At 38.2% G+C, this 27,471-nt stretch overlaps 1 protein-coding gene across 2 annotated transcripts in view; it reads right to left on the bottom strand.

Annotated features, from left to right (window-relative positions):
- Positions 1 to 296: 296 nt before the first annotated feature.
- The window catches only part of PAXIP1 (PAX interacting protein 1), a 31,468-nt gene continuing 4,293 nt past the window's right edge, over positions 297 to 27,471 (bottom strand). Inside the window, exons 2-21 of one of the 2 annotated variants that reach the window (XM_063415954.1) lie at positions 26,217 to 26,351; positions 24,234 to 24,277; positions 21,599 to 21,662; positions 21,157 to 21,270; positions 18,634 to 19,278; positions 15,167 to 15,884; positions 14,292 to 14,386; positions 13,249 to 13,344; positions 12,799 to 12,936; positions 11,345 to 11,466; positions 10,635 to 10,819; positions 10,467 to 10,510; positions 7,970 to 8,037; positions 7,478 to 7,580; positions 5,194 to 5,362; positions 3,570 to 3,670; positions 2,344 to 2,478; positions 2,185 to 2,260; positions 1,555 to 1,614; positions 297 to 1,077 (exon numbers count right to left, since the gene is read on the bottom strand). In XM_063415954.1, the coding sequence (XP_063272024.1) occupies positions 1,061 to 1,077; positions 1,555 to 1,614; positions 2,185 to 2,260; positions 2,344 to 2,478; positions 3,570 to 3,670; positions 5,194 to 5,362; positions 7,478 to 7,580; positions 7,970 to 8,037; positions 10,467 to 10,510; positions 10,635 to 10,819; positions 11,345 to 11,466; positions 12,799 to 12,936; positions 13,249 to 13,344; positions 14,292 to 14,386; positions 15,167 to 15,884; positions 18,634 to 19,278; positions 21,157 to 21,270; positions 21,599 to 21,662; positions 24,234 to 24,277; positions 26,217 to 26,351 (3,129 nt within the window). In that variant the 3' untranslated portion in view covers positions 297 to 1,060. The remainder of the gene's footprint in view (positions 1,078 to 1,554; positions 1,615 to 2,184; positions 2,261 to 2,343; positions 2,479 to 3,569; positions 3,671 to 5,193; positions 5,363 to 7,477; positions 7,581 to 7,969; positions 8,038 to 10,466; positions 10,511 to 10,634; positions 10,820 to 11,344; positions 11,467 to 12,798; positions 12,937 to 13,248; positions 13,345 to 14,291; positions 14,387 to 15,166; positions 15,885 to 18,633; positions 19,279 to 21,156; positions 21,271 to 21,598; positions 21,663 to 24,233; positions 24,278 to 26,216; positions 26,352 to 27,471) is intronic. The other variant, XM_063415965.1, reaches the window with a different exon arrangement.

Below are 27,471 nucleotides of genomic sequence, written 5' to 3'. Positions count from 1 at the left end.
TTAAGCACTTGGTTCAACTGAGGCAGTGGGAGAAAGGCAACAGAATCAGTAAATCCAAGCACCAGCTGCATTTACACTTCAAGCCACAGCACAAAAGAGATTTGAAATCAGTAATTTCCCTGATGGGGGAGTGCAGATACTCACTTCTCTGTACAGCACCAGAGCTGAAGTGTCTTGCTGATCAGAAAGAAAAGAAATGCTTTTAGGATCACTTTTCATCTATTGGAATCTAAACTGATAAAATGGTCAAATCAGATCATTAGAACTGTGTGTGTTCTAGGAAATACAACTGAAGATTGTTTTTTAAATATTTATTTAGTAAAACTCACTATACAAACAGAAGTTATCACAACAGTGGAATATGCAGGGTTATAGTTTCTCCTTCAAGCTGCTTCTCTGCTTCAGTAAAAACACATATATACATTTACAACAATTTCCCTTTAAAGCACTGGGATTCATATATTAAAACATACCTGGTAAAATAAGCTTAAAATAATTTCACATTGCTTGGAAAAAGATTTGAGTAATTTACTCTTACCAGAGTGCCATTGTTGCACAGTATTCAAAAAAATGAACGACCACTAAAATATAGAGTAAAACATTTAAAAGTACATTTATTTCAAATGTGGGCAAAATATCAATATAAAAGAAAATAGAGTATAAGAAATAAAAATAAAGTACAAAACATTTTCATCTTCAACATCCATAATTTAATAGATAGCAAGCCCTTTTATTTTTACATCCAAATTACACTTTTGGCTGAAGTACCATAATTTATTTTAAAATGCCTAAAAATGGGCTCACCATGATACCTAAAGTGGGCTCTTTTAAAATGGTAGTATAATACAAAACATAGTAAATTATGTTTCAGCATAATAAAATTACACATCCTAAAAAAGATGCAGTTTATTTTTGCTTTCCTGCTTTAAACTGCTCATCATCCCTAGGAAAACAGCTGGAAAACAGCATCCACAGGAAGTTCTAGTTGCTTTGTACAATGGCTGAACAGCTAGATCTAATGCTCCAAGGATTCCGGAGCAGTAAGGCATTTTACTATCCATCAAGTAAATTTATATGTAAGCTTGTTAAGAAAGAACAACTGTAAGAAATGACAGCAAAATACAAGTTCTATAAAAAACATGCATAAAGACACAGAAGCCTCACTGGTCCCTCCATTTATCAAACTGGGTCTATAATCTTCAGTCAAAAGCTGTTTTCCTCATCTGAAAGTAACTTGTGCCAAATATTTCCCTTAGTGGCAAGTTCTTTTCCCACTGCTTAATATTCTATAATTTATTAATTTATTCTACTATTTACTAATATTTACTACTCCTTTGTGACCACCCTCCCTTCCTCCTCCCTTGAAGTATTTCCCATCAAAAAGTAATTCCATGTTGAATTTAAGCTACTTTCTTGGGTGTTAAACCTACCCTCCTACCAACTAAACATTACATATCCTAAAAAATTACAATTAATTAGTTCCTAATTAAGAAAAAACTTTTAGTTAACCATACTCCCCTAAGCAGCAGAATGTCTTTACACAAAAAGGATATGATTCATAATCCAGTGTTTGAGTAAGCACTCCAGTCAGGACAAATTCAGCATTGTGGACATCTGGAAATACCAAAATTCATACAGTTCACACCCCACACAGAAATTCTGCCTCATTCTGCAGGTGTCAGGAGGGGCTGTTCTGGACCTTTGTGGCCACCACTACCAGAGCCCTGCCAACAGCTCTCACACCTGACACTGCACCTGACACTGTTATTAAACACAGCACTTCCTGGGGTTCTACACGAAAATAAAAATAACTAAAGTGAAAACCCCTAACTCACTTGATGAATATGAGATGGTGGCCTGGTTTCAGTTAATTTTCTTCTTAGTAGCTGATACAGGGCTGTGCTTTGAATTTAGAATGAGAACAATGTTGGTAACACACTGATGCTTCAGTTGTTGCTAAATCCAAAAATTTACGGTGATCTGCCTAAAAAGTAACTTTTAGATATATCCAGCAAACAGCTGGCTTGGACTTCTCCATGGTTTGCAGGATAGTCCATGTATTCCTCTATTACTATCTGAAATCTTCAAAAGATCTCTGTATTTGTATAATAATAAGTGGGAAATAGAAAAAAAATATCAGAGTAACAGTTATAGTGTTCAATCACAACAAAAGCTCATACATACCTATGCCTCGTGCAAAATATTCTCGACATAAATGAAGGTCATTTTCACAGGAAATCAAGATTATCTCTGGCAAACTCTAAAGGAAAGAAAGTGACGGTAAGCTCAGAAGAACAAGGCAAGGTATTATAAATAAATTTTAGAAAGCAGCACTCAACACACTTTGTTCTGCTTATGCTCCATGAGTTTTCGAAAAGAAGGTTGTTTGGATAGTACTTTTCCTCCTGCACACTCCACAATAGCTTTCATGGTGGAAAGACTGGGACAAATTCCAGGTGTAATGTAAAAATATTTTCCCTAAAAAGACAAAAGGAAGACCAAGAAAAAGCATTATTATCTTAACTGATTTCTGCAACACACAAAGTTTTCATGTCATGTGACACTTCTCTTATCAAACAGAGCAGGCTTTGTAAGCTGTGTTTGAGCTTATGGACCCAGATTCATCAGTTGTTGAGTTGTCGAGTTGTCTCTAATTACTGCTGATGTTTCCCCTGGAGGGGCAAATGCACAATTTTGATAAATTTGAACAGTTCAGGGGTGCCTATTTCCACACGTGTAAAGTAACAACTGCAGCTTGATAAGACACATAAGTACAATGCTCCTTGCTTCTTTGGGCACAGGGACATCTCAAGTGTTAAAAAAGAACTTTTACCTTTTATTTATTACCCCCTAACAAAAATTATTCTGCTATTTGACTGAGATAGGTGATCAGATCACAAAGTAGATTATCTCTGTTTATCAGCTACGAATAAAAAACCAGAAAACACCTTGCTATTTAATCTGCAAAACTGAGAGCAAAATGTAGCACTTAGACATAACAGAAGACATAGATTCTTATGAATTACAGGTCAAAAAAAAGAAAACCTCCATAAACAGTCTGTAATTCAGTTAGGCTGAAGAATCTTTAGCAACTCAGATCTCCAGATACCTCTGTGCATTGTAATGTAATTTTAACCAGAGGCATGAAAACATCTTGCACCATCCTAGCAAACAGCCCGGTGCAAAGGAGATTCACACTTCAGCTCCCTGAGGCTGAAGGGCAAACTCACTCTCAGACTCCCATTTTTTATGGGCAAGTGCTCTGACTATATGGCTGGTGTAAAAAAAAAAAAGAGAAAACAAAGAAAACAAAACACTTCTTCCATAAGTGGCTTTTTACAAGTAACAGAGCAATGTTCTTAATTTTGGAAGGGAACAAATATCCTGAGACTGTCTGGTTAACATAGGCAGAAAACAGGCATTAAATCAAAATGAAAATTTACAACAAATGTTTCAGGTTGTATGCCAGCCTGCTCTACTGTTTTCAGCTATAAAACCTGTGGTCCCAATGGTGAAAAAATTAGGTTGAAAAACTCCCAAGTATTTAAATGCTGTGGTAAATTGCATACCTTGAACAGTGGAGCTACTTGTGCTCTCTTTAGAGACTCTTCTAAACTAAAGCAGAAAAGCACCTCAGCTTCAGCATCTCTGAGCACAAAGTTCTGCTCATCTGAAAAAGACAGACTGATGAAGTGGCACACAAAATACAAACATCCCCATGGCCCAGGATGCAACCTGAGCACAACACCTTGGTGGCAGAGTGGCTCTGGATGGCACACACCTACTAGAATTCAACATGATTAAAATATCTTCATTAGGCTTCTTACAAAGGTGACTATCAAATACTTGGAGAATTAAACTATGTTTTACACTTGCATACCTAACAACAATCACTGGCCTATCAAATGCCTTTTTTCTAATTTGCAAATTTTTATTTTTTGATTCTCTGTAAAGGAGAATGATCAAGCAAAAGGATTAAGTTTAAATTCAAATTACAGCGACCACCTATAGGAGCCCAGAAACTGTCTTCAAGGCCTCACATAGTGTTAACAGAAAGAACTTTCCATCTGTTTCATTCGTCCTGTTATTCACCCAATTTTTGATTTTGTTATTGAGGATGGTATTTCAGTCTTTATCTTTCCACAAAAGCTGTGTCAAACACATTTCTAAATCAAATTTCATCCAAAACCCCTAAGTTGAAAAACCAAAACAAAAAAATTATACAGAGAACAAATTGGTCTTTCCAAGGATAATTCTGACAGCCTGCAAGAGACAGTGTTAATACTCTTGCAAAAGACAAAAGAAACAATCAAGACAATTTTTGTAAATAATTGCCATATTTTCCATCACAAAACTGCAACCATCCCATGAGCTACAAATCAACCTAATTTCAGTAAATAAGTAAAGTACTTCATGTACTAGATCACAACAGTCATACTAAAACCCTCAACTTTCTTCCTCTTCCAAGAGTTTTCAAATTAACCAGTTTCACAGTTCACTGATGCTGAAGTAAGCAAATTGCCTTCTTGAGATTTATAAAAATGTTTGCTGGTTTATTAGTTAATTATCCAGAGATTCAAGTCTTTATGGTGGTTAGCCAGTGATCCTATACATTTTCTTCTTACAAACCAATTATATAAAAAGCATAAACCAATCATAAATCAAATAATCAACCTTTCAGGTAGGGTGAACTAAAAAATAATGCAGCCACAGGTAAAAATCTACAAAATGGCTACACAAGAAAGAAATACAATACTTAACAATATCCAATCATTTAATCACCCGAAAGTAAACTTTTAAAGTGTGTTTTTCTTTCATTTAAGAGGAAGAAACGGTTCAAAAATAATGAAAACTAAATGAAACAAAATGTTCTGCTGAAAGAGAACTTGAAAAAAAACCCAACATAATTCTTGTGACAGCTTTGCTTAACCATACTAAAACAACCTTCTAACACAAGTGGAATACAAACTAGCTGCTAATGTAATTATTTTAAAACTTTGCAAATTATTCTTCAAGAGGTGTGAACGACAATCAGACTTGCTGCAGAATTAAAATTTCTGCTTTCAAAAGCTGAGCTCCTTAGAAAACTGGTAAGAAACGCTGAAGTCAGAAGACAAAACAACAAAGTGTATTTAAATATGTTTGTCACCGAACCTTCATTTTACTATAGGAATTGATACTAATTCAACTTACCAACGAATTTCTGGCATTTGAAACACTCTTCTAACCACTCTGGAGTTACTATGTGCTTGACTACAGAAATTGCTGTCAGGAATTTGACAGTTCGGGTCACTTTACTGGCAATTAGGTGGGTGCATTTCTGGGCAGAGTCTGCTACTTCACCTCCAAGGATATAGAGTTTCTGAAAGTTGTAAAAAACACAAATCAGAATGTTAAGTGTTGTTTAAAAAATGGAGGAATAAAGAAACTTACTACTGTACTATCACATCAAATAAAACTAAGCTCCTAATGAAATAGTAAGTGTAGATTTCTGTGTTTCAGTGATTCCTTTACTCAAGCTGATTAATTTTGACAGAATTTACAGCCACTGAAAAGCCAGGTATTTCCAGACAAAAATACCACCTGGCAAGATTGAAAACTATTTCCTGCTTCTGCAGCTTTTTGATTTTGGGTTGTGCTTTTCTTAAGCAAGCAACTAACTGTAAGATACAAATTAAAATATTTTTCAGTGAAACAGGATATTAAATTTTAAGTAAGCAATAATAAGAGTATATAATAATTTTGTTCTTTTCTAGGGATGGTGTAGTACACACTGTAGCTACAGCAAACTTTATTTTGCTAGGCTTTTCTTTAAAGAGAAAAAGCATCTCATGAAAAACACATTCCACATGCATTTTTGATGATACTGAGCAACTGTACCCTTTTCCTTGGTATAAGCCACCAAACTCAAACTAGCTCCTCACAGCTGCTATCTTACCAATTAATCCAGTAATTACCTGAAGGAATAAGTAACACAATAAATGAGCTGGTGAGGCACATCAGATTACCACAGGTGTTAGAGATAGAGAACACTCCCTTCATAAAAATTTAAAGAATGAAAAAATATTTGGACAGCCTTAGTAACTATGCACGCTGGATTTCTGACAAATAAATAAAACCCACAGCAATACCTATAAGCATAAATATTTAGCAGACTAGGGTTTTTATTGCATGAATTTATTGCTTTTTGGGAGTCCCAAAGCAAGAAAGCTTAAGGGTTATGTTAGAAGGACTAAGAGGTCTCTGGCAGCCTTGTGCACACAGGACAAACAGGGACAGAGTTTTTAGCTCTTCTTTACCATGCTCAGATGGTTTGCATAAAGATAACCCATTAAAGTGTTATTCAATGGCACTGAACCTCTCCACTATGTACTTCCTTCCTGGTAATAAACACCCTGTGAACAGTACATTGTACCCCTCTGAAAGCAAAGGCTGCTTTCTGTGCTCACTTCAAGCACCCCTACCAGTGAGTGCAGACCTTGCCAGACCTCCACTCTGATGGAAGGGACCCTTTGGCCACACGGGTACAAAGATTACCCCTCCATCTCAAGAAGATGAGCAGTATCCAGCCCCAGTTAGGTATCCCAACTCTGCACAGTTTTGACAGCACCAGTGCTGCCAGGTTTCCATTCAACTTCACAAGCTTTGAGGCTGAAGTTGATTTTTTAAATTTGTGACCCACAGCTGTTACCAAAACAGATTTTCTGTATAATTAACCTGGTACCAACATTACAGAAAATGAGAAGCTCATACTGAAACTTTATGAAGTGCGCTGAAAAACATTTTATGTCCCAAAATATTCAATATGAAGCTTCAAATACACACACTGCAAGGGAAAAAAAAACCCTCTGAAGCTGAACTCTTTAAAAACAAGTATTGGTGTAATAAAGAAAATATTTTATATTTTTGAGGACATCAAAGTGCATATTTCTAAGGAATATAGTGGACTCGAACTAGGTCTCATTTACTTCTCATTATCTGAATGTTGTAAATTATTTACAGTTAAATTTTAGTACAGCTTTATTTGGGAACAGAGGAAAACCTCCATAGGAACTTATCTCACGTGCCATTAGCTTTGTCATCAGCTGTCTTTGAAGCATCTGGCACTACAGACAGCAACCCCAATAGAAGAATCCTGGGTCTTACCCAGTACAACCATCACTATTTTTTTACCTAAATTTGGTCATGAAATTTGCTGTTTTAAAACCAAATGTGGAAAGGGCTTTCTTGCTTTTTAAAGCAGTTTCTCAGAAAAAGCAAGTAGCACAGCAGTGTAAACAAGTTAGCTACAGGAGAACAGCTACCAAATAAAAATCGTTTTACATAAACCTATCTAACCTCAGGACCAGTAAGTAGTGGTCACTAAGTACTGGTATCCACTAGATATATGCTAATGAAGTCTTAGCAAAAATTCAACATCCATAAAGAGGTTGTCAGATGTTTCAATGTAGTTTACAGAGATAAGCCTGAAAGTCACCTTAATGTACTGTTGCACTTGCATAGGTTCAAATCCTGTGAAGAGCACCATTGGTGTCAGCTCAGGGGTGAGTTTTTTAGTAGGTGGTGGCAGGTCTTCAATCCTACAGAATACAGGAAACACAGCAGAATGTGATGTTTGCGCCCAAGGCTGTAGAACTGGAATTTTGAAATTAGACATACACACTTTTGCAAGTTTCACCAGTGGAATAATTCAGATGAATGAGAATTAGGCACAACCTCTTCTGAAGAAAAAAATCACCACACAGAGAAGACGACATATTCTGCTCTTTCTACGCTCTCTCAACTCTCTTACTACTTCACTCTGTTAGTTATTGTTTTAATCCTCCCAACTGAGTAACTGGCTACATTCCAAACCCACTGGCAGTTATTTCACAGAGCAGGGCACAGAAGGTGCAGCCTGGTGGGCAGCTGACACTTGTGAGGAACAGTCAATTTAGGACTATGGGCAGTGACTGCTCACTGTTCTTACCTTGCTCTTTTGGAAGACGGCTGAAGACTGGCTTCGTTTTGCTTTGGTTTCAAAGGCAACCTCACACCCTGCAATCACACCAGTTACATGTTTAGCTCTGAATTAAGCAGGGAAACCAACAGAAGTTTTGAATTAATCCTGAGTGGAAATTAATCTGAATTAATCCTGAGTGGAAATTACATGCTGCTGAATACGTGGAGTGCCTACCACTTACACAATGAACCCAACAGCAAAGCTCAGCATCAGCCAAAGCTTCTCCACACTTATGTATCCCTGAAAGTGCACACCAAATAAAGTATTGTGGGGCTTTTTTTCCTTTTAATAACACTGCTAATTATCAATGGAAAAGACAATTAATAAAATGTGAAAGACACTGAAAAGCCTGTCCATTTGTTAAGCACATGAAGACTACAATATTCTTCCTGGTGCTGAATTTCATGGAATGTTAATATCCCAGAAAATACAGTTTTAAACTCAAGTTTCGTAACTACACAAACAGAAGCTGACAGGAAGTGTCACCTCCCCAGTACCAGATCAGCCTCTAGAGCACATGCCCAGGGGTGATTAAATGCAGCTTTTAGGCTCTCCTTGGTCTGAGTGACTTGAAACCACAGCTTCCACGTTCAGGAGTGTGTGACATCTATTTCTTTTTAACCTTCAAATCAGTACCTGAAATTTAATGAAGAATGCTAGAGGCATATGACGAGAAAGACAGGCAGCATTGTCCCAGTCCTGCTGTGACAATGTTCCTGTGGGAGGAACAAACCACAGGGGCTTGTTCCCTGCTCTCAGACCAGGCATTTTTATGCTTAGACAGCCCACAGTATGAGCAGCAGGGAAGAAAAGTGCACACATTCACACTTTGACAGACATTTCAACTATGAAAATGCAAGAGGTACATGGCATTAACACATCTGACAAGACAGCTGTCCTCAGAAGAGGACCCCAAACCCCAGGACAAATAGAAATGCCTGCTGAGAAGGCAGTGAAGTACCTTGTCTTCCTTGACACTTCCACATGCCCAGCATTTTCTATTACCAATCCATATTCCTGAGTGGCACCCAGAGGGCAGCTGGACTAGATTGTTTCCAGAAGCCCCTTTCAGTCTAAGTCACAAAATTCCCACTTCACACAGGCAAGAAGGGTCCCCACATAATTACAGAAGGGGAGGTATTAAATTACCTATCCAACCCCTGAGGTCTCCATTTGCTATACAAGACAAAACATGGACAAAAACCTGGTGTGACTGACCCACACAAAGAATGTACCCAAGTTTTAAGATGAGCTCAACTGCAGTGTGCAAAGGGTGGTGGTAACAAAACCAAAACTGAGTTAGTTAAAAGCTATTTTAAACACTAATACAGCATACTGAATCTTCTTAAGGATTTTTTTATTTTGTAACAGCAGAATATTTTCCTTCTTCGGGAAAATATGAAGATCACAAATTTTTAAAAGCATTTAGTTTTCCAAATGCGAGTTTCCCACAGGCCCATGAAACAAATCCAGAGGGGTCTATAAGAAGAAAGTTTCAAACTTATGGTCAGGAAAACCATAGTGCCTATTTCTACAGCTGAAAGATAGACAAGTGGCAGTGTCCTGAATCCCTGTTTAAAACACTGCTACAGATTACATTTTGAGAGTTATTAAGCACCATTTTTCTGAAGAGTTTACAAAGTGACTGAGATAAAAGTGATCCAAACTCAAGAGGTGTGGCAAAATGATTTTGTGCAATGTAAAATGTTATCTGAGAGTCACCTGTAGTACAAATTTACCTACATCAAGATATACTGTGAAAAGTTCACATGTATAAATCTGAAATGGGAAGAAAATTTACAATACAATACCATGAGGTAGGTGTAAGAGCTGACATGGAAACTGCAGCTTATTCTGAATACACAGAAAACTTTAAGTTTTGCATGGTTCACAGAATACCCTTCATGACAAAAATTTACTTCTCTTGAATGTTTTTGAAGGTACAATTTTTCATTGTTCATTCCTGCTGCTATTTCAGGGTTATCAACTACACTTTTTAATGCATGGTATATTTTCAAATTCTAAAATACATGGTATATATGGCCATGGTTTTAGTTCTTACTATATATCAGAGAGATGATATGAAGTAGTTCCACCCTCAACTTACACTATGTATCATACTTAAAATTCAGTCAATACTCTAACAAAATTCTTACTGATTTTGGGTGTTCTGTCTTAAAAACCCTTATGTGGTCTCATTTTGTGTGTTAGGTACTGATTTAAAAGTACTAAGCCCTTCCTAAAGTCTGATGTAGAAGCTGAAGAGTGAAATATCTAGCCCAGGGTGTGTCAACAGCAATTTCATTCTGTATACCCCACTAAAATTCCTTAATTCTACAAAAGATTATTTCTCAGATTCCTCAAAATAACACAGAACATTAGCAAGAAGTAGAACCAGGAGCTCCAGCACAGGCAAGGAGTGATCTTATCAAAACAGCTGTATCTATACAATAATTCAACATACCATTAGAAGCTCTGGTGACACCTTCAATGGGACTCTCCAAGCATCTAGGGAATGAAGAACAGAACAAAAATGACACCACTGCCAAGTTATTTACACCAGAGGAAACGTGCTCCCACTGGTGCAACAAGCACATGAAAACACTGCAGAGCAGGGGATTGTGGCTCTTACCCAGCAGGTTGAGCACCAGGTGCTGGCTGGGGGAGAGCGGGTCCTGCAGGTTGAAGAGGGTGTAGCGGCTGTGCTGGATCTGCCGCAGCGCCTCGAAGTTCCCCAGCAGGATGTCACAGAGCCACTGCGCGTTCACGCACGGGATCCGCCACTCCTTGGCCTTCTCGTACTTCAGCCCGCTGGCCCTTGGTGGGCAGGGAACAGAAAAAACATTTGTATTGAAAAAGAATAGCAATTTCTAATAATAAACCTAAATATCAGTATTTCTCTATTGTTTGCTTTAACTGTGACAGAGGAGATATTCCAAAAAATGGGGGTTTTCTACATGTCAGAACAAGCCAGTCACGGGAGAATTTCTGCTGTAAATGGAACCTTTAGACCCGGATTTAAATTTTCCCTTCCCCAACATTTTAGAACAACTATTAAGAAAAAGGATATTTTATTTATGGATGATCTAAGAGGCAGCATCACTTAAGAATATTATAAAATAGGAAAGTTAGAAATTATTTTGTTTTGCCTATGTTCAGAAGGCCAAATTTATCACTTAACATGTGCTGTAACTTAGTTCAAGAAACAACATCACTAAGTTTATTGTTGTCAAATTGCAGAACTGATTACAATTTACACTCTCATGAGCCATAGGTAGCACCTCACGTTCAGAGAGGCAAGAGGCTGCTGAGAAAGCAAGGACTGGGGAGTGCAGCACTTACTCTTTACAGATGAGAACTGTATTGCTGCGACACAGGTAGCCCGTGTATTTGGCACCTGCTAGGTAGGCCATGAGCTTGAGGTCATCTCTGTCACTATCAACAAATCCTGTCACAGAGATTATCTGCAGACAGAAAAACACAGTTATAAATAACTGAACATTGATGGCACTTACAAAACACTCCCAAGAAAAATATTTTTCCATGACTAACTTCTTACACTACAATGAAATGCACAGCATGGTGTATAAGCACTTAATTAAAGCGTGGCTTGTAGGATACAAACAGTACAATTTAAAAGTGATTTGTTTATACATAAAAATTTCAGGTTTCTAGCAGTAGCCCTGACTCAGGAAGAATCATTTTCATTCTTCTGGTCAGCTTTTCTTATTTACAGAGACCACAGCATTATTATGAAAGAGCTCAGAGCTAATTTGCTTGTCACAGGTCTGCCATCTTCCTTCTGCTGCTATTTACATAGAGGCACACACAAAAAAATGCTTACACTTACATGCTCTACTCTAAAAATCTGAAAACTGTGCCCTACTCTGCCATGAAGCCAAATAAACTGCCAGCTGATCATAGGTGGTGAACTGTAGTTCCACATCTTCCATTATTATCTGTAATCCTGATAGGTTTTTGGTTTTGCCATTCTCACCTTTTCTTTAGGGAAAGCCAACAGTGCTTTTGTTTAAAACTGTGTTTATTACACTGCACATTACATGTACTACTAACCACGGAGTACACATGCGTGTTGTTATGCTCTGGTTTTCCCAAATCTGTATTTCTTTTTATGTTGGTCAGGACAGGCTATTAGCAAGGCCATATCCCATATGTCTGCATCCAGCACAAAGAAATCCAAGGCCAAGACACACTTTGGCATCTTGGTTTATACAGCATAGTACATTCCAAGATGCCTCTGAATAAACTGGTTTTTCAATTCCACAAAACTCCACTTCCACAGCTCCTCACTGCACAGGCAATGAATGGAACTATCCTCTGATCAGCAGCATAGGCTTCCTTTTTAGGTATTTGCTAAGCACTGACTACGAAAAACCCTCAGAAATCCTCTCAAAATCCTGGGTTATGGTAAAGAAGCACATGCTATTAGATGTGCTGTTGCTCTGCTGCCATAGCCTGGATCGCTGCTACCTTGCTATGTGTAAATCAGGCAATCTTTGCCCCTCAGTGTCAGAGAGTAACTCACAAAGGCAAGTGTTACTCCTCACACTCCTCACCACTCTGACCTCAGGAACACTTGCAAAGCACTGAGAAACACCTGGCAGCAGCACCACATCAACACAGCACCTGAAGATAAGCAGAAGCTTTTCTTTCAAGGCAAAAGAAACCTTTATTTTGCTCTGAATAAGCTCTTTCTAGTTCTGTTTTAAAAGTGCTCGTGGAATGAAGCAAGCAATGAAGCAAGCATTCTTTCAAAGTAAGCTTGTCCTTCTTACATGTTGAGAGCATGGCTTTCCTCCTGGTGGAAATGCCACTGGAAAATGAAGGGCTCGATGAGGTGGGACCATCTTCTTCTTCTTCAAGATTGCATTCAGCCAGTGTGCTGTAATACATCTCTTCCTTTCTCTTAAAGCCTAGGAATACAGTCACAAACACCTTTAAAACCCCAAATACATGTTTTTTACTTTACACTTTTTCTACAAATCAAACCTTTAATTGTTTTTCTCTACTTTTTAGACTTCTCTTTCTCATAGCATCTTCCTTAGCACTCTCTGGAACAAGTCTACTACATGCACTATGAAAGTTTGTCCTCCCAAAACCCACAAATCATAAAAAACCACGTAATTTTGTATTTTCTCTCTAAGCTTGAAGCACCCAGTGCAGAGCCCTGCCTTCCCAGTGATAAAATGAAAGCATGCAGCAGTGCAGGCTCCCAGCTGCCTTACCTGAGCATACATGTTACTGACTTGGCTCTCACAGAGGAGGTGAGTGCATCTGCTCGTGAGGGTAGGGTCCACTGTCCCCCCATGTGCTTGGATGATCTGGTAAGAGAGCAAACCCAGAACTTCTAGGATATAACAATTTTTACATTACATAAAGAAACAAAAAGTCTGAAATGAAAGTCCACCCTTTAGGACACTGCCACCACTTCACTGAAGAGTTACCCCCCAAAACTAGGTTTGTTATCTGGCTTTAGAACAATTTTGAAAACAAAAAACAAAATTAAATATGCAGCTTTTCACTGAACAAAAAGTCTATTTTCTTAGAAGAAATGGAAAAAAACCCAAAATAAAGATATATAAACAAAAAACCCCTTCTCATGTTTTTTATTTTTTGCAGTATAACTATTAAACAATTTTTCATGAACTATTCAATTCTATCTCAGCAATAAACACAAGTGCTGTTAAAAATGTCAACAGCTTACTTGATTATGCAAAATTGTAGGGAAAATTCAACTATAAAATCCATCAGAAGTTTCTGAAGAACATCAAAGTCCTCTTATTTAGGAAAGGATACAATCAGATTTTTCTGAAAAATAGAAGTTGGCAAAAAAATAGAAACACTCTATTCTTCCATCTTATTCACTCAGGTGGATACCTCACAGGCTACTAAATGCCAAAATTATATGCAAAAAATAATTTTTTTATACAATCAAATTAAAGATAGACAGCGATGCTATATTACATTTGCTGTACTACAGTTGCCTGATTAAAAGCATAAATAACTGGGAAACAGTTAAGGCTGCAACTTATTTAGCTCACGTTCTGACTGAAAACTTAATTCAACCAGGCTGCACACCTAAAGTATTTCTATTACTTTTTCTGGTCAGCAGCAGTTGAATAATTTTTTTTAGATTGTAACAGAAGAATTACACAAAAGGACGCCTAAAGAAAAGTGAACAGTGCTGAAGTACTTCCAATGTTTCCCTTTAAAATTTAGGGACTATGACATTATGCTATAGTTTTTTAAAAATCTTGCAGAGTCTTACCCGTTTCCAGGTCGCTAACAGCTGCTTGTCAGACATCTGCTCTGGGTAATCAGCAATTGCAAAGACACAGCCCAGTAGGAAATACTCTTCTGGAACTGAAATAGTTTGGCACACAAAGAACAAACAATTGAATACTTAAAAGGCTGAAGAGCTCATCTCAGAACACATTTGCTACACTGACCTCTTCCTGTTACCCGGTTATAAACTTCCTAAGTGTACTTCCTTGGAAAAACTACGACCCAAAACTTCAAAGCTGAAAGCCTTTAAGGCACAGCTCAGCCCAGTGTGATTTTGTTAAAGGTAGTTTTTTTTTTCCTGGATGAAATGGAGCTAAAGGGGCAAAAGGAAGGCTCACCAAAAGGAAAACATAAGACAATTTCCTCTTTTACAAAGACAAGCTATGAACAGCCAAAACAATCAAAAAGCTTTCAGTTCCACTAGAATTCAAAGCAAGGTGTGACAATTTCTGATACTGAATCTTCAATAATTTACTACTATTTCCAAAATTGTAGCTGTCCTTCCAGTTCTTATACTGTTTGAAAGCTTCCCTCTCCCCCCTTCCAAAGAAAAAAAAAATTAAAATTAAAACAATTGTGCTATGCATTTACTGTTCTGAAAGTATAGGTTGTGTGCTTGTGGTATCAAGTGTATATTTGAAAAGAGAATGTTCTCAGCATTCTCATGCTTTTCAGATTGCTGGATCATTATTAGCTATTATTTAAGTGTTTGCCTAAAAATCAGTAAAACCAGTTCTGAGCCATGAGTGGCATTTCTTACAGTCCTATCCTGTAAACACAGCATTACTTTCTGATATTCCACCCCACTTCATGTCATTAGCTACTTTTTTTCAGGATCAGAAGGCAATAATTACTAACTCTCCACTGCTGGATCGTGCCCAAAAAGTGGCTGCTGCTGCAGTTGCTGCTGTTGCTGCTGGTGGTGTGGCTGCTGGGCTGCAACTGGAAGCTGTAGTGCTTGAGGTGTCTGAGTTAAGTGCTGCGCTGCCTGATTCTGCATTTGCTGTTGCTGATGCTGCTGGTGCAGTCGCTGTAAGTGCTGCTGCTGCAGTTGCTGCTGCTGATGTTGCAGCTGTTGCTGTTGCAGCTGTTGCAGGTTCTGCTGCTGCAGCTGCTGCAGCTGTTGCTGCTGCTGCTGGAGCTGCTGCAGCTGCTGTTGCAGCACATGCTGCTGCTGGAACTGGAGCGGCTGCTGCGGGCGGTGCAGCTGCTGCTGCGCGTGGAGCGGCTGCTGCGGGAACTGGAGCTGCTGCTGGGAGAACTGGTGCTGCTGATGGACTTGCTGCTGCTGCTGCTGCTGCTGGGGAAACTGGTGAGGCTGCTGCTGTTGGAAAGGCTGCTGGGAGATCTGGGGTTGCTGCTGCTGCTGCTGCTGCTGGAGCTGCATAAGTTGCTGAGGTTGAAGGTGTAAGAGAGGATGGTGCTGTTGCTGCTGTGCTTGATGTGACTGCTGCAATAAATGTGTCTCTGGTGTTAGTTTCACTTGACTAAACAGCACCACATTTGGATGTCCCTGTTGGCTATGATTTACTTGTTGCTCTAAACTTTTTGTAGGTGCTGAAAGTGATTGTAATATCTAGAAAACAAAGATTATTTTTGAGACCTTTTGGTTGTCATTTGGTTTTAAAAATATTTAAAGAACTACTGGGAAAATACAATTCCTAAAAGAAAAGAACCCTGCACCTAAATACCTTGTGAGCTAAACAAAAATCTTTGACTGCCTAACAGCAAAATCAAAAGACAGGATTTACACAGAGAAGCATGGAGCTGCATGTGACTCCTAATAATTGGCAATGCATTTTTTAGTTAAATTTAAGATTAAAACCCATCCCTGTATTATTAATAGTTTTCCAACAGCATTATGACTAGTAGCACTACATTAATAATTACATTGATCAACTGCAATATTAATTTTAAAATCCCATTGGCCCATTAAATTCAGAGCTTAGTTCCATAGACTTGTTTTCACTTAAAAATTGCTAATGATGTCTTCATTAATTAGTGCTGTTTGAAACATGAGAATCTTGTTCTCTTTTGAACCAATTCACGAATATATAGCTTGTTTTTTAATCTCAATACAAAAAACCAAAGAAAAACATCGATCTGCTGAGCACTAAGGGTTTCTTGGGAAAAAACCCCAAACAACCTAACCTCCCTACTTAAGAATACTAGATTTTAGATTTATAGAGAGTGCTGAAGTAATCTAGAATTAATTTTATTTTTAAATGTATAACTCACTGTTAAGAGAAAAATCATTTCACACTAAGCAGACACAAGTTAGGAAGCAAATTTTAAGCATCAGAAAAGGGAAAATTAGGCAAAGTTCTACGAGATTAGGATGAGTTCTACATATTTATTAAAATATTTTACTATAAAGTACCTACTAGAAATGAGAAAGAGCAATAGGAAATTCTAGACTTGCTTTTCATAAACTCTTTTAGATATGCAATCAGCTTTGATGACTCCTGCAAAGCTTGTTTCCTCCACCCTCACTACTTCAACACACACAGTGTCACCTCCAGTGACGTGCGTGTGCGAGAGGAATCAAAGCCCATCACTAGAGCACCAAGCCAATTACTGTTCCCTCTCAACCACACATCCATCAGCTCTCCATCAGAGGTGGCTCAAGTGTTTTCACAATGCACATCAAAACACCTTAGGTGTTGTGTAAATAACACTGCTGTGGTTGGTATTGCACACACGTGAGGCCATGGTTATCAGTGCATCACCCATCACTCATGTCTCGGCAGCACCACAGTAGAAACATGCAATAACTAAAAATAACACACAAAAAAAATATTTCTGTGGCTCGGTGTGAGGAGCTACTCTCCATAGCAAGTACCAAAAGCCAAAATTACAGAAGCTTCAAGACATGTATTTCAAAATAAAGGGATAAAACTTTCAAAAGCATTCTATGGCTATATTCAGAAAGTAACTACGTATCTGCAAACACCTGATGATGACAGATCTTGCTACTTGGCAGAAATCTGAGGTTCAAATTAAACTCTAACTTTCCAAGAACGTTCACTAAAGCTTGCACTCATCATTTGGTGCCCAAAGTGAAAGAGAAGTTAGAGGGGGAAAAGGTAGAAGTGATATTCCTCCCTCTAGGAAGCAGATTCACAATTCTAAGATGCAAGGCCTTTCTACCTGTGCTGGAGCTGGCCCGGCAGCCTGAGAGGGGACCTGGTACAGCCCTCACACACCAGTCCAGCCCTCCTCCAGCAGGCTCTGGGTGAACAGAGACCAGCCAAAGCACACAGCCACCAGTGCCCTGTAGTGACAGAGAAATACTTCCACAGGGACACCACTCGTGTACTTGACAGCACAGTCTGGCTGCAGAAGATGACATGGCCAACTTACCCATGCTGGCCAGCTGAGCAAATGGTTGGCAGTTCTGCTCAGGCCGTGCCCACAAGTCTCAGCACTTAAACAATTCAAGGCACTGAGAAGAGGAATCTAAGACTCAGATTTAAAATAAAGCCTGTATTTCCATTTTGTATTCAGATGTCATATAGACAGCACAGAATCAACATTTCTGAGTGACTCCACATTCTGTGTTTAAGTATTGGCTGGAAGCCTTTATACTACTCAGGCACCTTTTTAAGTTTTACCATCAGATGAATATCTGAAGAAAGGCACCAATGCAATTATTACAGTAAAAGATATGTCTAACATTTACCAGTACCTACTTTACTTATGCTCCCTTCCCACAGACATCTTAAGAATTTCATTGCTGCAAGTGCAGCATGCTCACGTGCTTTTTATTTTCTTGTAGAAATACATTCAACACAAGAGCTGCCATTATTTCAACTACACAAGTGGCATAAGGAAGTGTTAATTAAGTCTTCTCCATCGTATGTATATTATATAAGAACCTAATGATGCCCAGCAGAACAATGGAGTACAGAACTGAACCTACTGTGGAAACAATCCATTTCACAATTCCATGTGTTTATGGCACAAATAATTCCTTGCACCGACTGAGAAGCTAGAAGGACAGGAAACCAGGTTTCCTGAACTAGCAAAATAATTCTAAATTAATGCTTTCCCCTCTCTTAACAAGAAGTCCTTACTAAAAATCCAAACCATGCTGGAGTTATACACAACTTTACTCTTCCAAATATTTTTTCCAAATGCATTCTGTGAACCCGCTAGAAATTAAGTTACTTATTCCGGGGAAATTACGTATTTGGCCATAACTTTAAGTAATAAGGGGAAATATTTGGGTATTTTAAGAACAGCAAAAGGAAACTGAAGTTCTTGGACACTACAGCTCCTAAGGAAAAGTCCGATAGCTTATAAATTAAAAATCCAACACTTACATGTGCTACATTTGATGGTCTATTAATCTGCTGAATATCAGCACTATTAGTAATATTCCTTAACGTCCGCACGGCTGGACTCCACGTGGCCATCATTTCCTGGCGGTCAGAACTTGGGGCACCTTGCACTGAAGCCATGAGGTTGCCTCTCATTTCAGGAGGCAAAATGTTACCTGGCACTGGTGGGACATTGGCACACAAATTAATCAAACCGGAGTCCTTCCCTTGAGGCAACCTACGCTTTGCTGCAGATGCCTGTGGGACTTCAGCTGGTGTCCAGTTCAAATTCCTTTCTTGCTTTTCTGGAGAGGAATCGGAAGAATCATCGAACATCAGTTCCCCTTTTGCCTTATCAGCAGTGGTAGATTTTGGTGAAAAAGCTTGATCACCCAATGGTGATCCTTCTCGTGAGGATGCTGGGCTAGATAATTTTTCGTCAGTACTAGCCTCATTTTGGGAATCTTGTTCTTCATTTTCTGCTTCTTCCTCCTCTTCCTCCTCCTCCTCCTCTTCCTCCTCATATATAATTAAACGAGGATGATAAGGAGTCTCTTCTTTTTTACTCTTATCAGCTACAGAATCCAGTACCCAGTCTGGGGTCACAATTTTAATGCTGTCCCGTTTATAAGCACATTCATATTTTTCCTGTGGGGACGAAAAAAAATTATTTAAAGACAAAACAATCACAACTAAGTTTTTGAGATGAGAGCTGGAGCATGGAGAGGGAGATTACAAGGAGGCTGTCCAATACCAGGGAGTGATCTCACCCAGATCCAACAGGGTTTACAGTGTGCACAACCACACATTCCAAGAGATTGAAACAAAAAAACCCAAATTCCCCACATTTACACTATAAAGGACTCAAAAGGCACAACTGCCAAAGATGAATGTCTCCACTTGCAAAATTCTTCACTAACCCAGTCACCAAAATATTCCAACCCAGCAGCAAGAAACACCATGGTCAACATTAAAATGCAGGTGATTTTAGGAGGACGTTAAGGCAAGTCTAAATACAGATTATGTTTTATCCACTATATATATATAAAAAAAAAAAAGTCAAAGAAACCCAGCCCCACTATGAAAAAGCATTTGGGGAAAAAGTCAGAATTTCATAATAAAGTAGAGACAAATATTTAAAGTTTTTCACTGAAAAAAAGAATTTCATCAGGAATACAGCTTAAATCTTCACCATTTCCTTTCACAATAAATAGACAGAGAACGAGTGTCCTTTTTATTTGAATATCCTCTTTAATGGAAACCCCTTACATCAAAACAGTACAGCAGGAACACTTTCTTTTGAAAATTTGAAACTTATTTAAGGATCTAAATTTAGAAATTATTGAACTGGTAACTTCTTTTATGTCAAACAACATAAATTAAAAACAAGCAGATTCAGAGGAAATTAATTTAGTGATTCTCTAGAGTTATTTCCTACAATGAAAATGTCATTCATACACAATAAAGAGATTGGAGATGAAATCAAGTTTATTTGCTGACAAAAGATTTTATTGTTTCACTCTGGTGAGAATTATTAACGTTCTTGTCTTATCATCCTGTGTCTAGTCAGAGCAATTGTAAGTTTTCCTAGTGACAGAATTGTTCTCGTTACAAACTGCTGCAGTTTTTCTTGCAGTGTATCAGAGCAGCAGGACTGGAAGCAAAAAGTAATAATCCCATAAAAGTAATAATCCCAACAATAAAATTGCTCCCATTCAATGATATTGTGCATTAAAATATTTGCACCCTACAGACAGGGAATGCTAATACCACTTTAAGTTCCTTGACTGGCAAGCTAAAGACAACATCCTTTGTTCTACAAAGCTTATTATTTAAGCTTTTAAGTAAGTTATTAAAGTATGATTCTTAATGTATTTCATTGCCTCTAACTAACAGAATTTTGGGTAATAATGCTTTGTCCAAGCATTATATTTTATTGTGAAGAGAGGGACAATTAGAATGGTGTTCAATACAGCCTTCTAAACAGTCCACAGAAGAAATATCGAGCACTTAGAAAAAAGAAAAAAACAAAATCAACACACAGACATATTCACCAAAAAGAACCCAGCCCTACAAAGGTTCCTATATTTTAAAGAAGGAAAAGCATTCATTTCTCATAGCCACACTTTCTCTTCTCCCAGTGCCAGTCCATGTTTTATTCTTTAATATTTCAATTTTGTCCTTTGTTTATCTTCACTGACACTGTTATCTGTGGATTTATAAATCACAATCACTAATGACTGTGACATACCAAAATTAGGCTAAGACAAACAAGATAAAGAATAAAATTCTTTATTTAAACAGGTATTCAAACACCAGTGTGAAATTGGACATCTTTTGAACTAATCAGGCTTAAAGCCATGCAGAAAATAAGTACAAACCGAATAGCTGCAATGCCTAATTTTGGTGAATTTAGTTGTTAATGAACAGTCTTAAGAATTCTAACTTCAGGCAGATGGAAAATTTTTGACTGCTTGAAAGCAAATGAGAGCTACAACAAGAATTGTACACGTAATAAACTCTTACCCCCTTTGGCTCAGGCACAATCAAATGAGTACACTTCTTATTGAGGCTCAGCTGGCAATTCCCTCCATAAAAAGTAATCAAAGCCCACAGCGTACTTCGGTCTTCAGACGAAACCTAAAAGGAAGGCAGAAAAGCCTTTTAGTTCTGTGCACCCAGCTGTCCTCAGCTGGAAGAATTTTAGTAATCCACAGCACTTACAAGGCTGGCTAATGTACTACCTATCACTTTTAAATACCAAATTAGAAAGCAAGTTAGAAAAAAAAGGGTGACAAAAGACAAACAACAATAAAAATCACTAAAGAGTAATTTTAAACCTGCACAGAGAAAACAAAGAGAAAAAAAGGTCATGGTACAACAGAAAAACTGGTATCTCTCCTCAAAAAAGCAAACATCCCACAAATAGTGGACACTGGAGTAAACTGAAATATGGTTCACTTCTTACCTGAGAGAGACAAGCAGTGACTCCAAAAAAGATCTGACATGATTCTGGAGAAAAGCCATTTACACTGGAAAGCAGGTGTCAAGGATGCAAAATAATTAGATGAGTTTCCTGAGGGTCATTAGAAGGAAATGAAACAGTCCATGCAGTACTTCTCAGATAACACCAAGTATCTGACCATTCAAAAACTTTCATCTTTGAAAGCACATGGTCTGTTTGCAATTAAAGTCTATGCATCAAGAAAAAAACCTGATGTACAAACAGAATCAGGACACCTGCAATATTATGATCAATTTTGGTAACACTCTAAACCAGAACTGACCTGGGAAAGACAGACAGACCACTGAACTTCTGCAACTTCCCCTCCTTTTCCACACTCTTATCCGATCTTGTGTTTAAGATCCATGCACATTCGTCAGAAAAAAAAGACCACAGAAACAGGTACGTTGTGTCACACGCAGTGACACTGTGTCATATTGTGTCACATGTGTCACTGAGATTTTTTTAAATGAAACAAAATTATTTTCCCCCCGATGTTGACAGATGCACCAGCAACCTTCATATTTTGAGGCCCAGAAGAGACAGCACACAGCAAGCTGATGACAAAGCCGAGAGCACTTTAAAATGTAAGAATAAATTACTGCCATAACCCAGAATACCTCAAGAAGTTCGAGTCTGATGAACATCCTCAATTGTTCTCCATTTCATCCAAGGCAGAAATTCAGTACTGGATCTTTCAAAAGTGTACATGTGTCTACCCCCTGCCCGAGTACCTACTGCTAGCACATAAAGCAGGAACAGTCATTATTTAACTTTTGAGAAGTCCATCAGTTTGCCAGGAGCTTGCACTTTCTAAAGAACAGGAGTTAAAGAGACTCTATTTAAAAAGTTACAAGCAGCATAACAATAACGCAAAACAGAGGGGATAAAACTCACTTTGCTTGCTGCCATCAACAAAAGCTCAGAAGTGCTCTGACTCTCTTTTATCTATACAAGACCATTGAAAAATACACCCTCCCTCATTTTTGCTTTTGCTGCAAAAGAAATTGCCAGCCCTCTTTATGGCATTATAGCCAAGGGTTTTGCACATTAAACTCTTTTTCCTTCTTCAGCAACTCTGCTTCCAGCTTCATTTTTCTGCTGTTTCCTTTCCACTACAGACTAGTCATGAGCAGGACACAGGACAACATTCTGCTGTCTTAAGTTTCCTCTGTGACAACTTCCCCTAAGAAACACCCCAAATTACTGTGCTTTTGCACTGTATTAAATCTTTCTGTATTAAACTTTACCTTTAGCAACTGACGAGCAAATGCCCATCAAATACACACCAGAATTGGTGAGGCAGCATAAAATCCTTAAGGCTCTTTTTAGATCCATGTGTCTAACTGACACAATGTTTCTAGGACTTGGTTCTTCAGAAATTGCATGACCACTTTGAGCATTACCAAATTAAAACATAAACTAGAGACAAAAATGCAGAATCTCAAACTTCTGCCTCAACTGGGTCCAAAAGTAATCAGCTGGAAAAACAAAGCTGTTCCTATTAACGACTGTATTTTTTTTCATTATGGCAGCACCTAAATCCCTAATGAAAGGCCAGATGTCACTGCACTAGAAAGTCATAAAGAGACTGAAACAGGATAAAATGAATGAAAGGCTTAACAACCCATTTTACTGAGCACAATAAGGCTCAGAGTAAAACCTAAACTCACCATGATCTAAGAACGTGAAGTACTAGAAAGTCAAAGATCCAAGGGCACATTTATTGCTGACAGGTGTACAAAAGTTCTTCCATGCAACTGAAGAACAAGACACTACTGAGACTTTTAGTTTGGCCATTCCAGTGTTCCCACAATAAAGACTTCCTGAGCAATAGCCATTGAGAGCTACATTCCCACATTTATAGCTACAATTTAGTTATGGACTACATCATTCTGTTGTTTCATCTGTTTATTTCTCTTCTGGATAACCAATAACATCAGCTCTCAAGACTAGCCTTTAAAAAACTCTGGTTGCAGATGGAAGACAATTTTTTTAATAGTGTAACTTCTTCACATGAAATGCCATCAATAATGAAATGCTAGGTTACTTAAGCCTGAAAATGTAGCTAATTCCAAGCTTTTTTTCCTTTTTTTGTGAACACTTCTCATGGACAGGGAGAAGGTTTAGGGATGTGTAACATAAGCAACTAAACACTCATCCTGATGATGAAAACACAACAAACACATTTATTATGTCCAGATACAAATGACCAGGATCACTAGCCTAGACCCCAGCACAGAAACACAACAAGTTGCAAAGGCACACACTGTAAACTATTTGGTATAAAACAGGAATTCTGAATCTCTGAAGCACATTAAGGCCTGAATTCCTAATGTGAACACCTGGACTCCTGCAGTTACCAGCTCTTGTTTTCCATTTGATAACAGTTGTTCTCCAAGTGCCTATGAAGCACAAAACAGGCAAAGGGACAGGAAAACTGAAGGCAAAGAAGCTCCAAGCACACTGCAACCTTGGCAGGCAAAACACAGGAGATCATTTTAGAAGTTTAGGCAGTACCAATTTGAAACAGTCTTGAATCCTTCAATGGCATCCATTTTACCATGTTTTCTACAGTATTTTGAACTTAAAAGGATACGGCAGAAGAGCTCCACAGCGAACAGACAAGGTCACCCAGGAAGGCTGAAAAAAAACAAAACCACTAGACATTAAAATCCTTGCTCTACATGCACAAAATATGAATTATCTTGCTAGTTTATGCTACAGCTAGTTTTAACATATGTTTCCCAGCTTTGGAAGTCTAAGTGTTTCACAGATATTGCACTTAGTCTGCAATGCAAAAAAGACTTTTCATTTATTTGCAAGAGTTCACATAAAGACAGCTCAAAGGTTGTCCAGCAACCCCCTTTCTCTCAAGCCATTCACAGTATTTATTCATCCTCTCCTTTTTTGCAGTTCTCGCTTGCAAGAAAAAATAATTCAGGTAATCCCACCCTACCCTCAGCACCAAGGAGTGGAGAGCCATGGCCTTAAACAGAATGAGATTTCTAGAGAGAACCATGCTGGCTGTGAGCAGTGACAGCCCCTGCCCAGCAGTGTTCTGGGACAGAAGGGCTCAAGGGGACTCAGGGAGGTGGCAGGGAATGGAGGAGATGTAGGACACTGGTCCCAGTGCAGCAGGTAAGGAAGAATGGGCAAACAGTGACATCACATTCAGTGCTGAATTACCTTCCTCAAAAGACAAACAAAAGAACATATTGTAGCAACTATGTTTATGGTGTCCCAGTTCTTGTTATTCTCCTTCCCTTATAAGGCATAATACAAAAAATTAGCTTAAACCACTTAACTTCCAACTCCTCAGTCCTCACAAAAAACCAAAACAAAACAAAACAAAAAAACAACCACAACCAAAAAAACAACTATTTTCCTCCCTTAAGTTTTTATCTTCCTTTTTCACTGTAACCAGCTATCTTTGCCTCTGACTTCCAGTCCCTTTAATACTTAGTCTGATCTTCTGATTACAGATCATACTGTGATGTTTTCAGGTCAAGCCAAGTGACATTAGTGAAAGATTTGCTCTCATCTGGCAAATGAGTTGGCAGTGATTAAGCAAATTAAATTATTTAAGTGAGTGGCATTAGAAAGCAGGAAGTGCTCTCTACAACACTGATGTCTTTCCTTCTCATGGAAATGGCAGCAGTTTCCTTGGCTATAGTTAAAATTACACCAGAAATTACTTCAGAAAAGGGAAGTAAAAATTAACCAGCAGATCCACTATAACAATAAGGGTCCCTAGCCAAGCACCTTGCATTTTTTAGAGTTACTTCAGTTCTACATTGTCAGGTAAACTCTCATGACAAAACCTATCAAAATTCTCTACTGCCACCTGTACCTATACAAAAAATATAACCCAAAATCTGTACCCCAAGGTATCAGCAGGGAAATTCTAGTGTTATTTCTTCCAAACTCTCTCATGACTTCCAGAGTGACAGGTTCACATATTCAAAGATGAAGCTCATAATTTTTCACTAACAAAACTCGTTATTGGAAGGTATTAACAAAATACTAGTAATTCCAGTGTAAGCAAGAAAGAAAAGACTAAAAAAAACAAAACACCAAAAAAAAGAAGAAAAAAACACTTAATTTTCAACAATTTCCTATATATAGTCTGTAATTAGCATAGTATACATGCAGAACCAACAAAATCATTTTGCACTTTGCCAGTTATATATGTTTTAACAAAACCTTCAGCAATCTACTACTTATTCTAAATTCAGGTTTTCCACTGCCAGAAGCTTGTAAGAACCTTTTCTTCAGAAGTATTTCTAGAGTAGAACTAACAGGACATCATCTCACAGATGACTGAAAGAAAAATCTGAAAAAAAACCCCAAAGCAGAACACTAAAAATTACCCAAACCACTGATAGATCCCGAGCAACAAGAGCAAGGAGAAAACAGAATTGTAACAGAAGTCTGCGAGTTAGAACAGAAGTTTGTGTAACAATAATGTAAGATTTCTAAAGACATGTTTGATATGGTCATCATCCAAAGATGAGTATTTTGTTCTAACAATGAAGGATTTATGTCAGTACTTTGACAATACCATGGATCAATCACTCACCTTTACTACAGGGAGATCAAAAACTTCTCGAGATTCTCCAACTTCCGGATTGTCCCCATCTTCTGAAATAATATGTGAGGCCAGTGCATTGTAAGAAACTTCCTTTGCTTTCCCAGCTTTCAGAAGTTGGATAACCTAAACCCAAAAGAGAACAGGGAGAAGTCAATAATTTTTAGCAACTTTTATTTGAGAAAAACATTACTGCAAGAGGACACTAACACTGGATGGATGAATGAATATGACCTTTCTCTCTCGGCTGTCCTCCTGTAGGTGGCCAGAACTTTCCATGAAGTTGCCAAACATTTTAAAACTGACTGCCAAAGGTTTACAGCTCTTCTGTGTTTTCATGATTGCATCTGAAGAGCTACCTTTCAAAATAATTGATGATGGGGTAGGAATTGGGGAAATGTAAATGTTTTTCCAGAATACATATTCCTCAAAAAATATTAAAATCATTTTCCATCAGGCAGGAAAAGGAAGGTCTTCTAAATGTTTGGGTTTTTGCACAGGGTTACTCTGGAAGTAGCTTCTGGAAGTTTGAATATGCTTTAAAATAAAAGGTTGAATTCTAAGGACCAAGTGATTTCACAAAATACAGAAAAAAACCCCAAGCAGGACTCCTGCTCCCTAAATTAATACCTCCAGGAGCTGGAACTGAAGTGCCTCACTCCACTGCTCTGTCCTGAGAATGCAAAACTCCTCCCAAATACCAAAGCACATCTCACTCTCAGTTTTGCAAGGCCCAAACAGCAGCTGCTGCTTCAGGAGTTCAGCATTCCCTCAGCTCTGCTGGAGAGATCTGTGTGATGAGTCCAGTCCCCAAAAACTGGGACTTTCACTCAAACCGAGAAGGTAACAGAAAAGGTAGTGGGGAGGAGAGAAAAATGTTTTAAAAGATTATGGTCTAAAAGAGTTCAAAAGTTAAAAATGCCATTTCAGATCATTGTTTCATTTCCATTTTATTATTCAGAAATAATGATCTAGAACAAAACTAGTGTGATGTTCATCTTCCAAAACCTGCCCAGGACAGATGCCTGTCCCTGCAAACCTGCTGGGGACATTCCCTTCAAACAGGATGCTCTGCCCACAACAGTGAACAGCAGAGAGAAAGGCAATGCATTCATCAAACAAAATATTAATTCATTAATTGGTCCTTAAGCAATTAGTCCCTACCCTGTACACTCACCAGGACAAAAAAGCACTGAAAAAGAGACTCTCTCAAAACACAGCATCAAGCTATTTTATGAAGCGTTTC

The sequence above is a fragment of the Prinia subflava genome, chromosome 1 (genome assembly GCF_021018805.1).
Source record: "Prinia subflava isolate CZ2003 ecotype Zambia chromosome 1, Cam_Psub_1.2, whole genome shotgun sequence".
NCBI lineage: Eukaryota > Metazoa > Chordata > Aves > Passeriformes > Cisticolidae > Prinia > Prinia subflava.
Note: the sequence above shows the minus strand (reverse complement) of the source record. Positions and strands in the feature narration are given on the sequence as shown.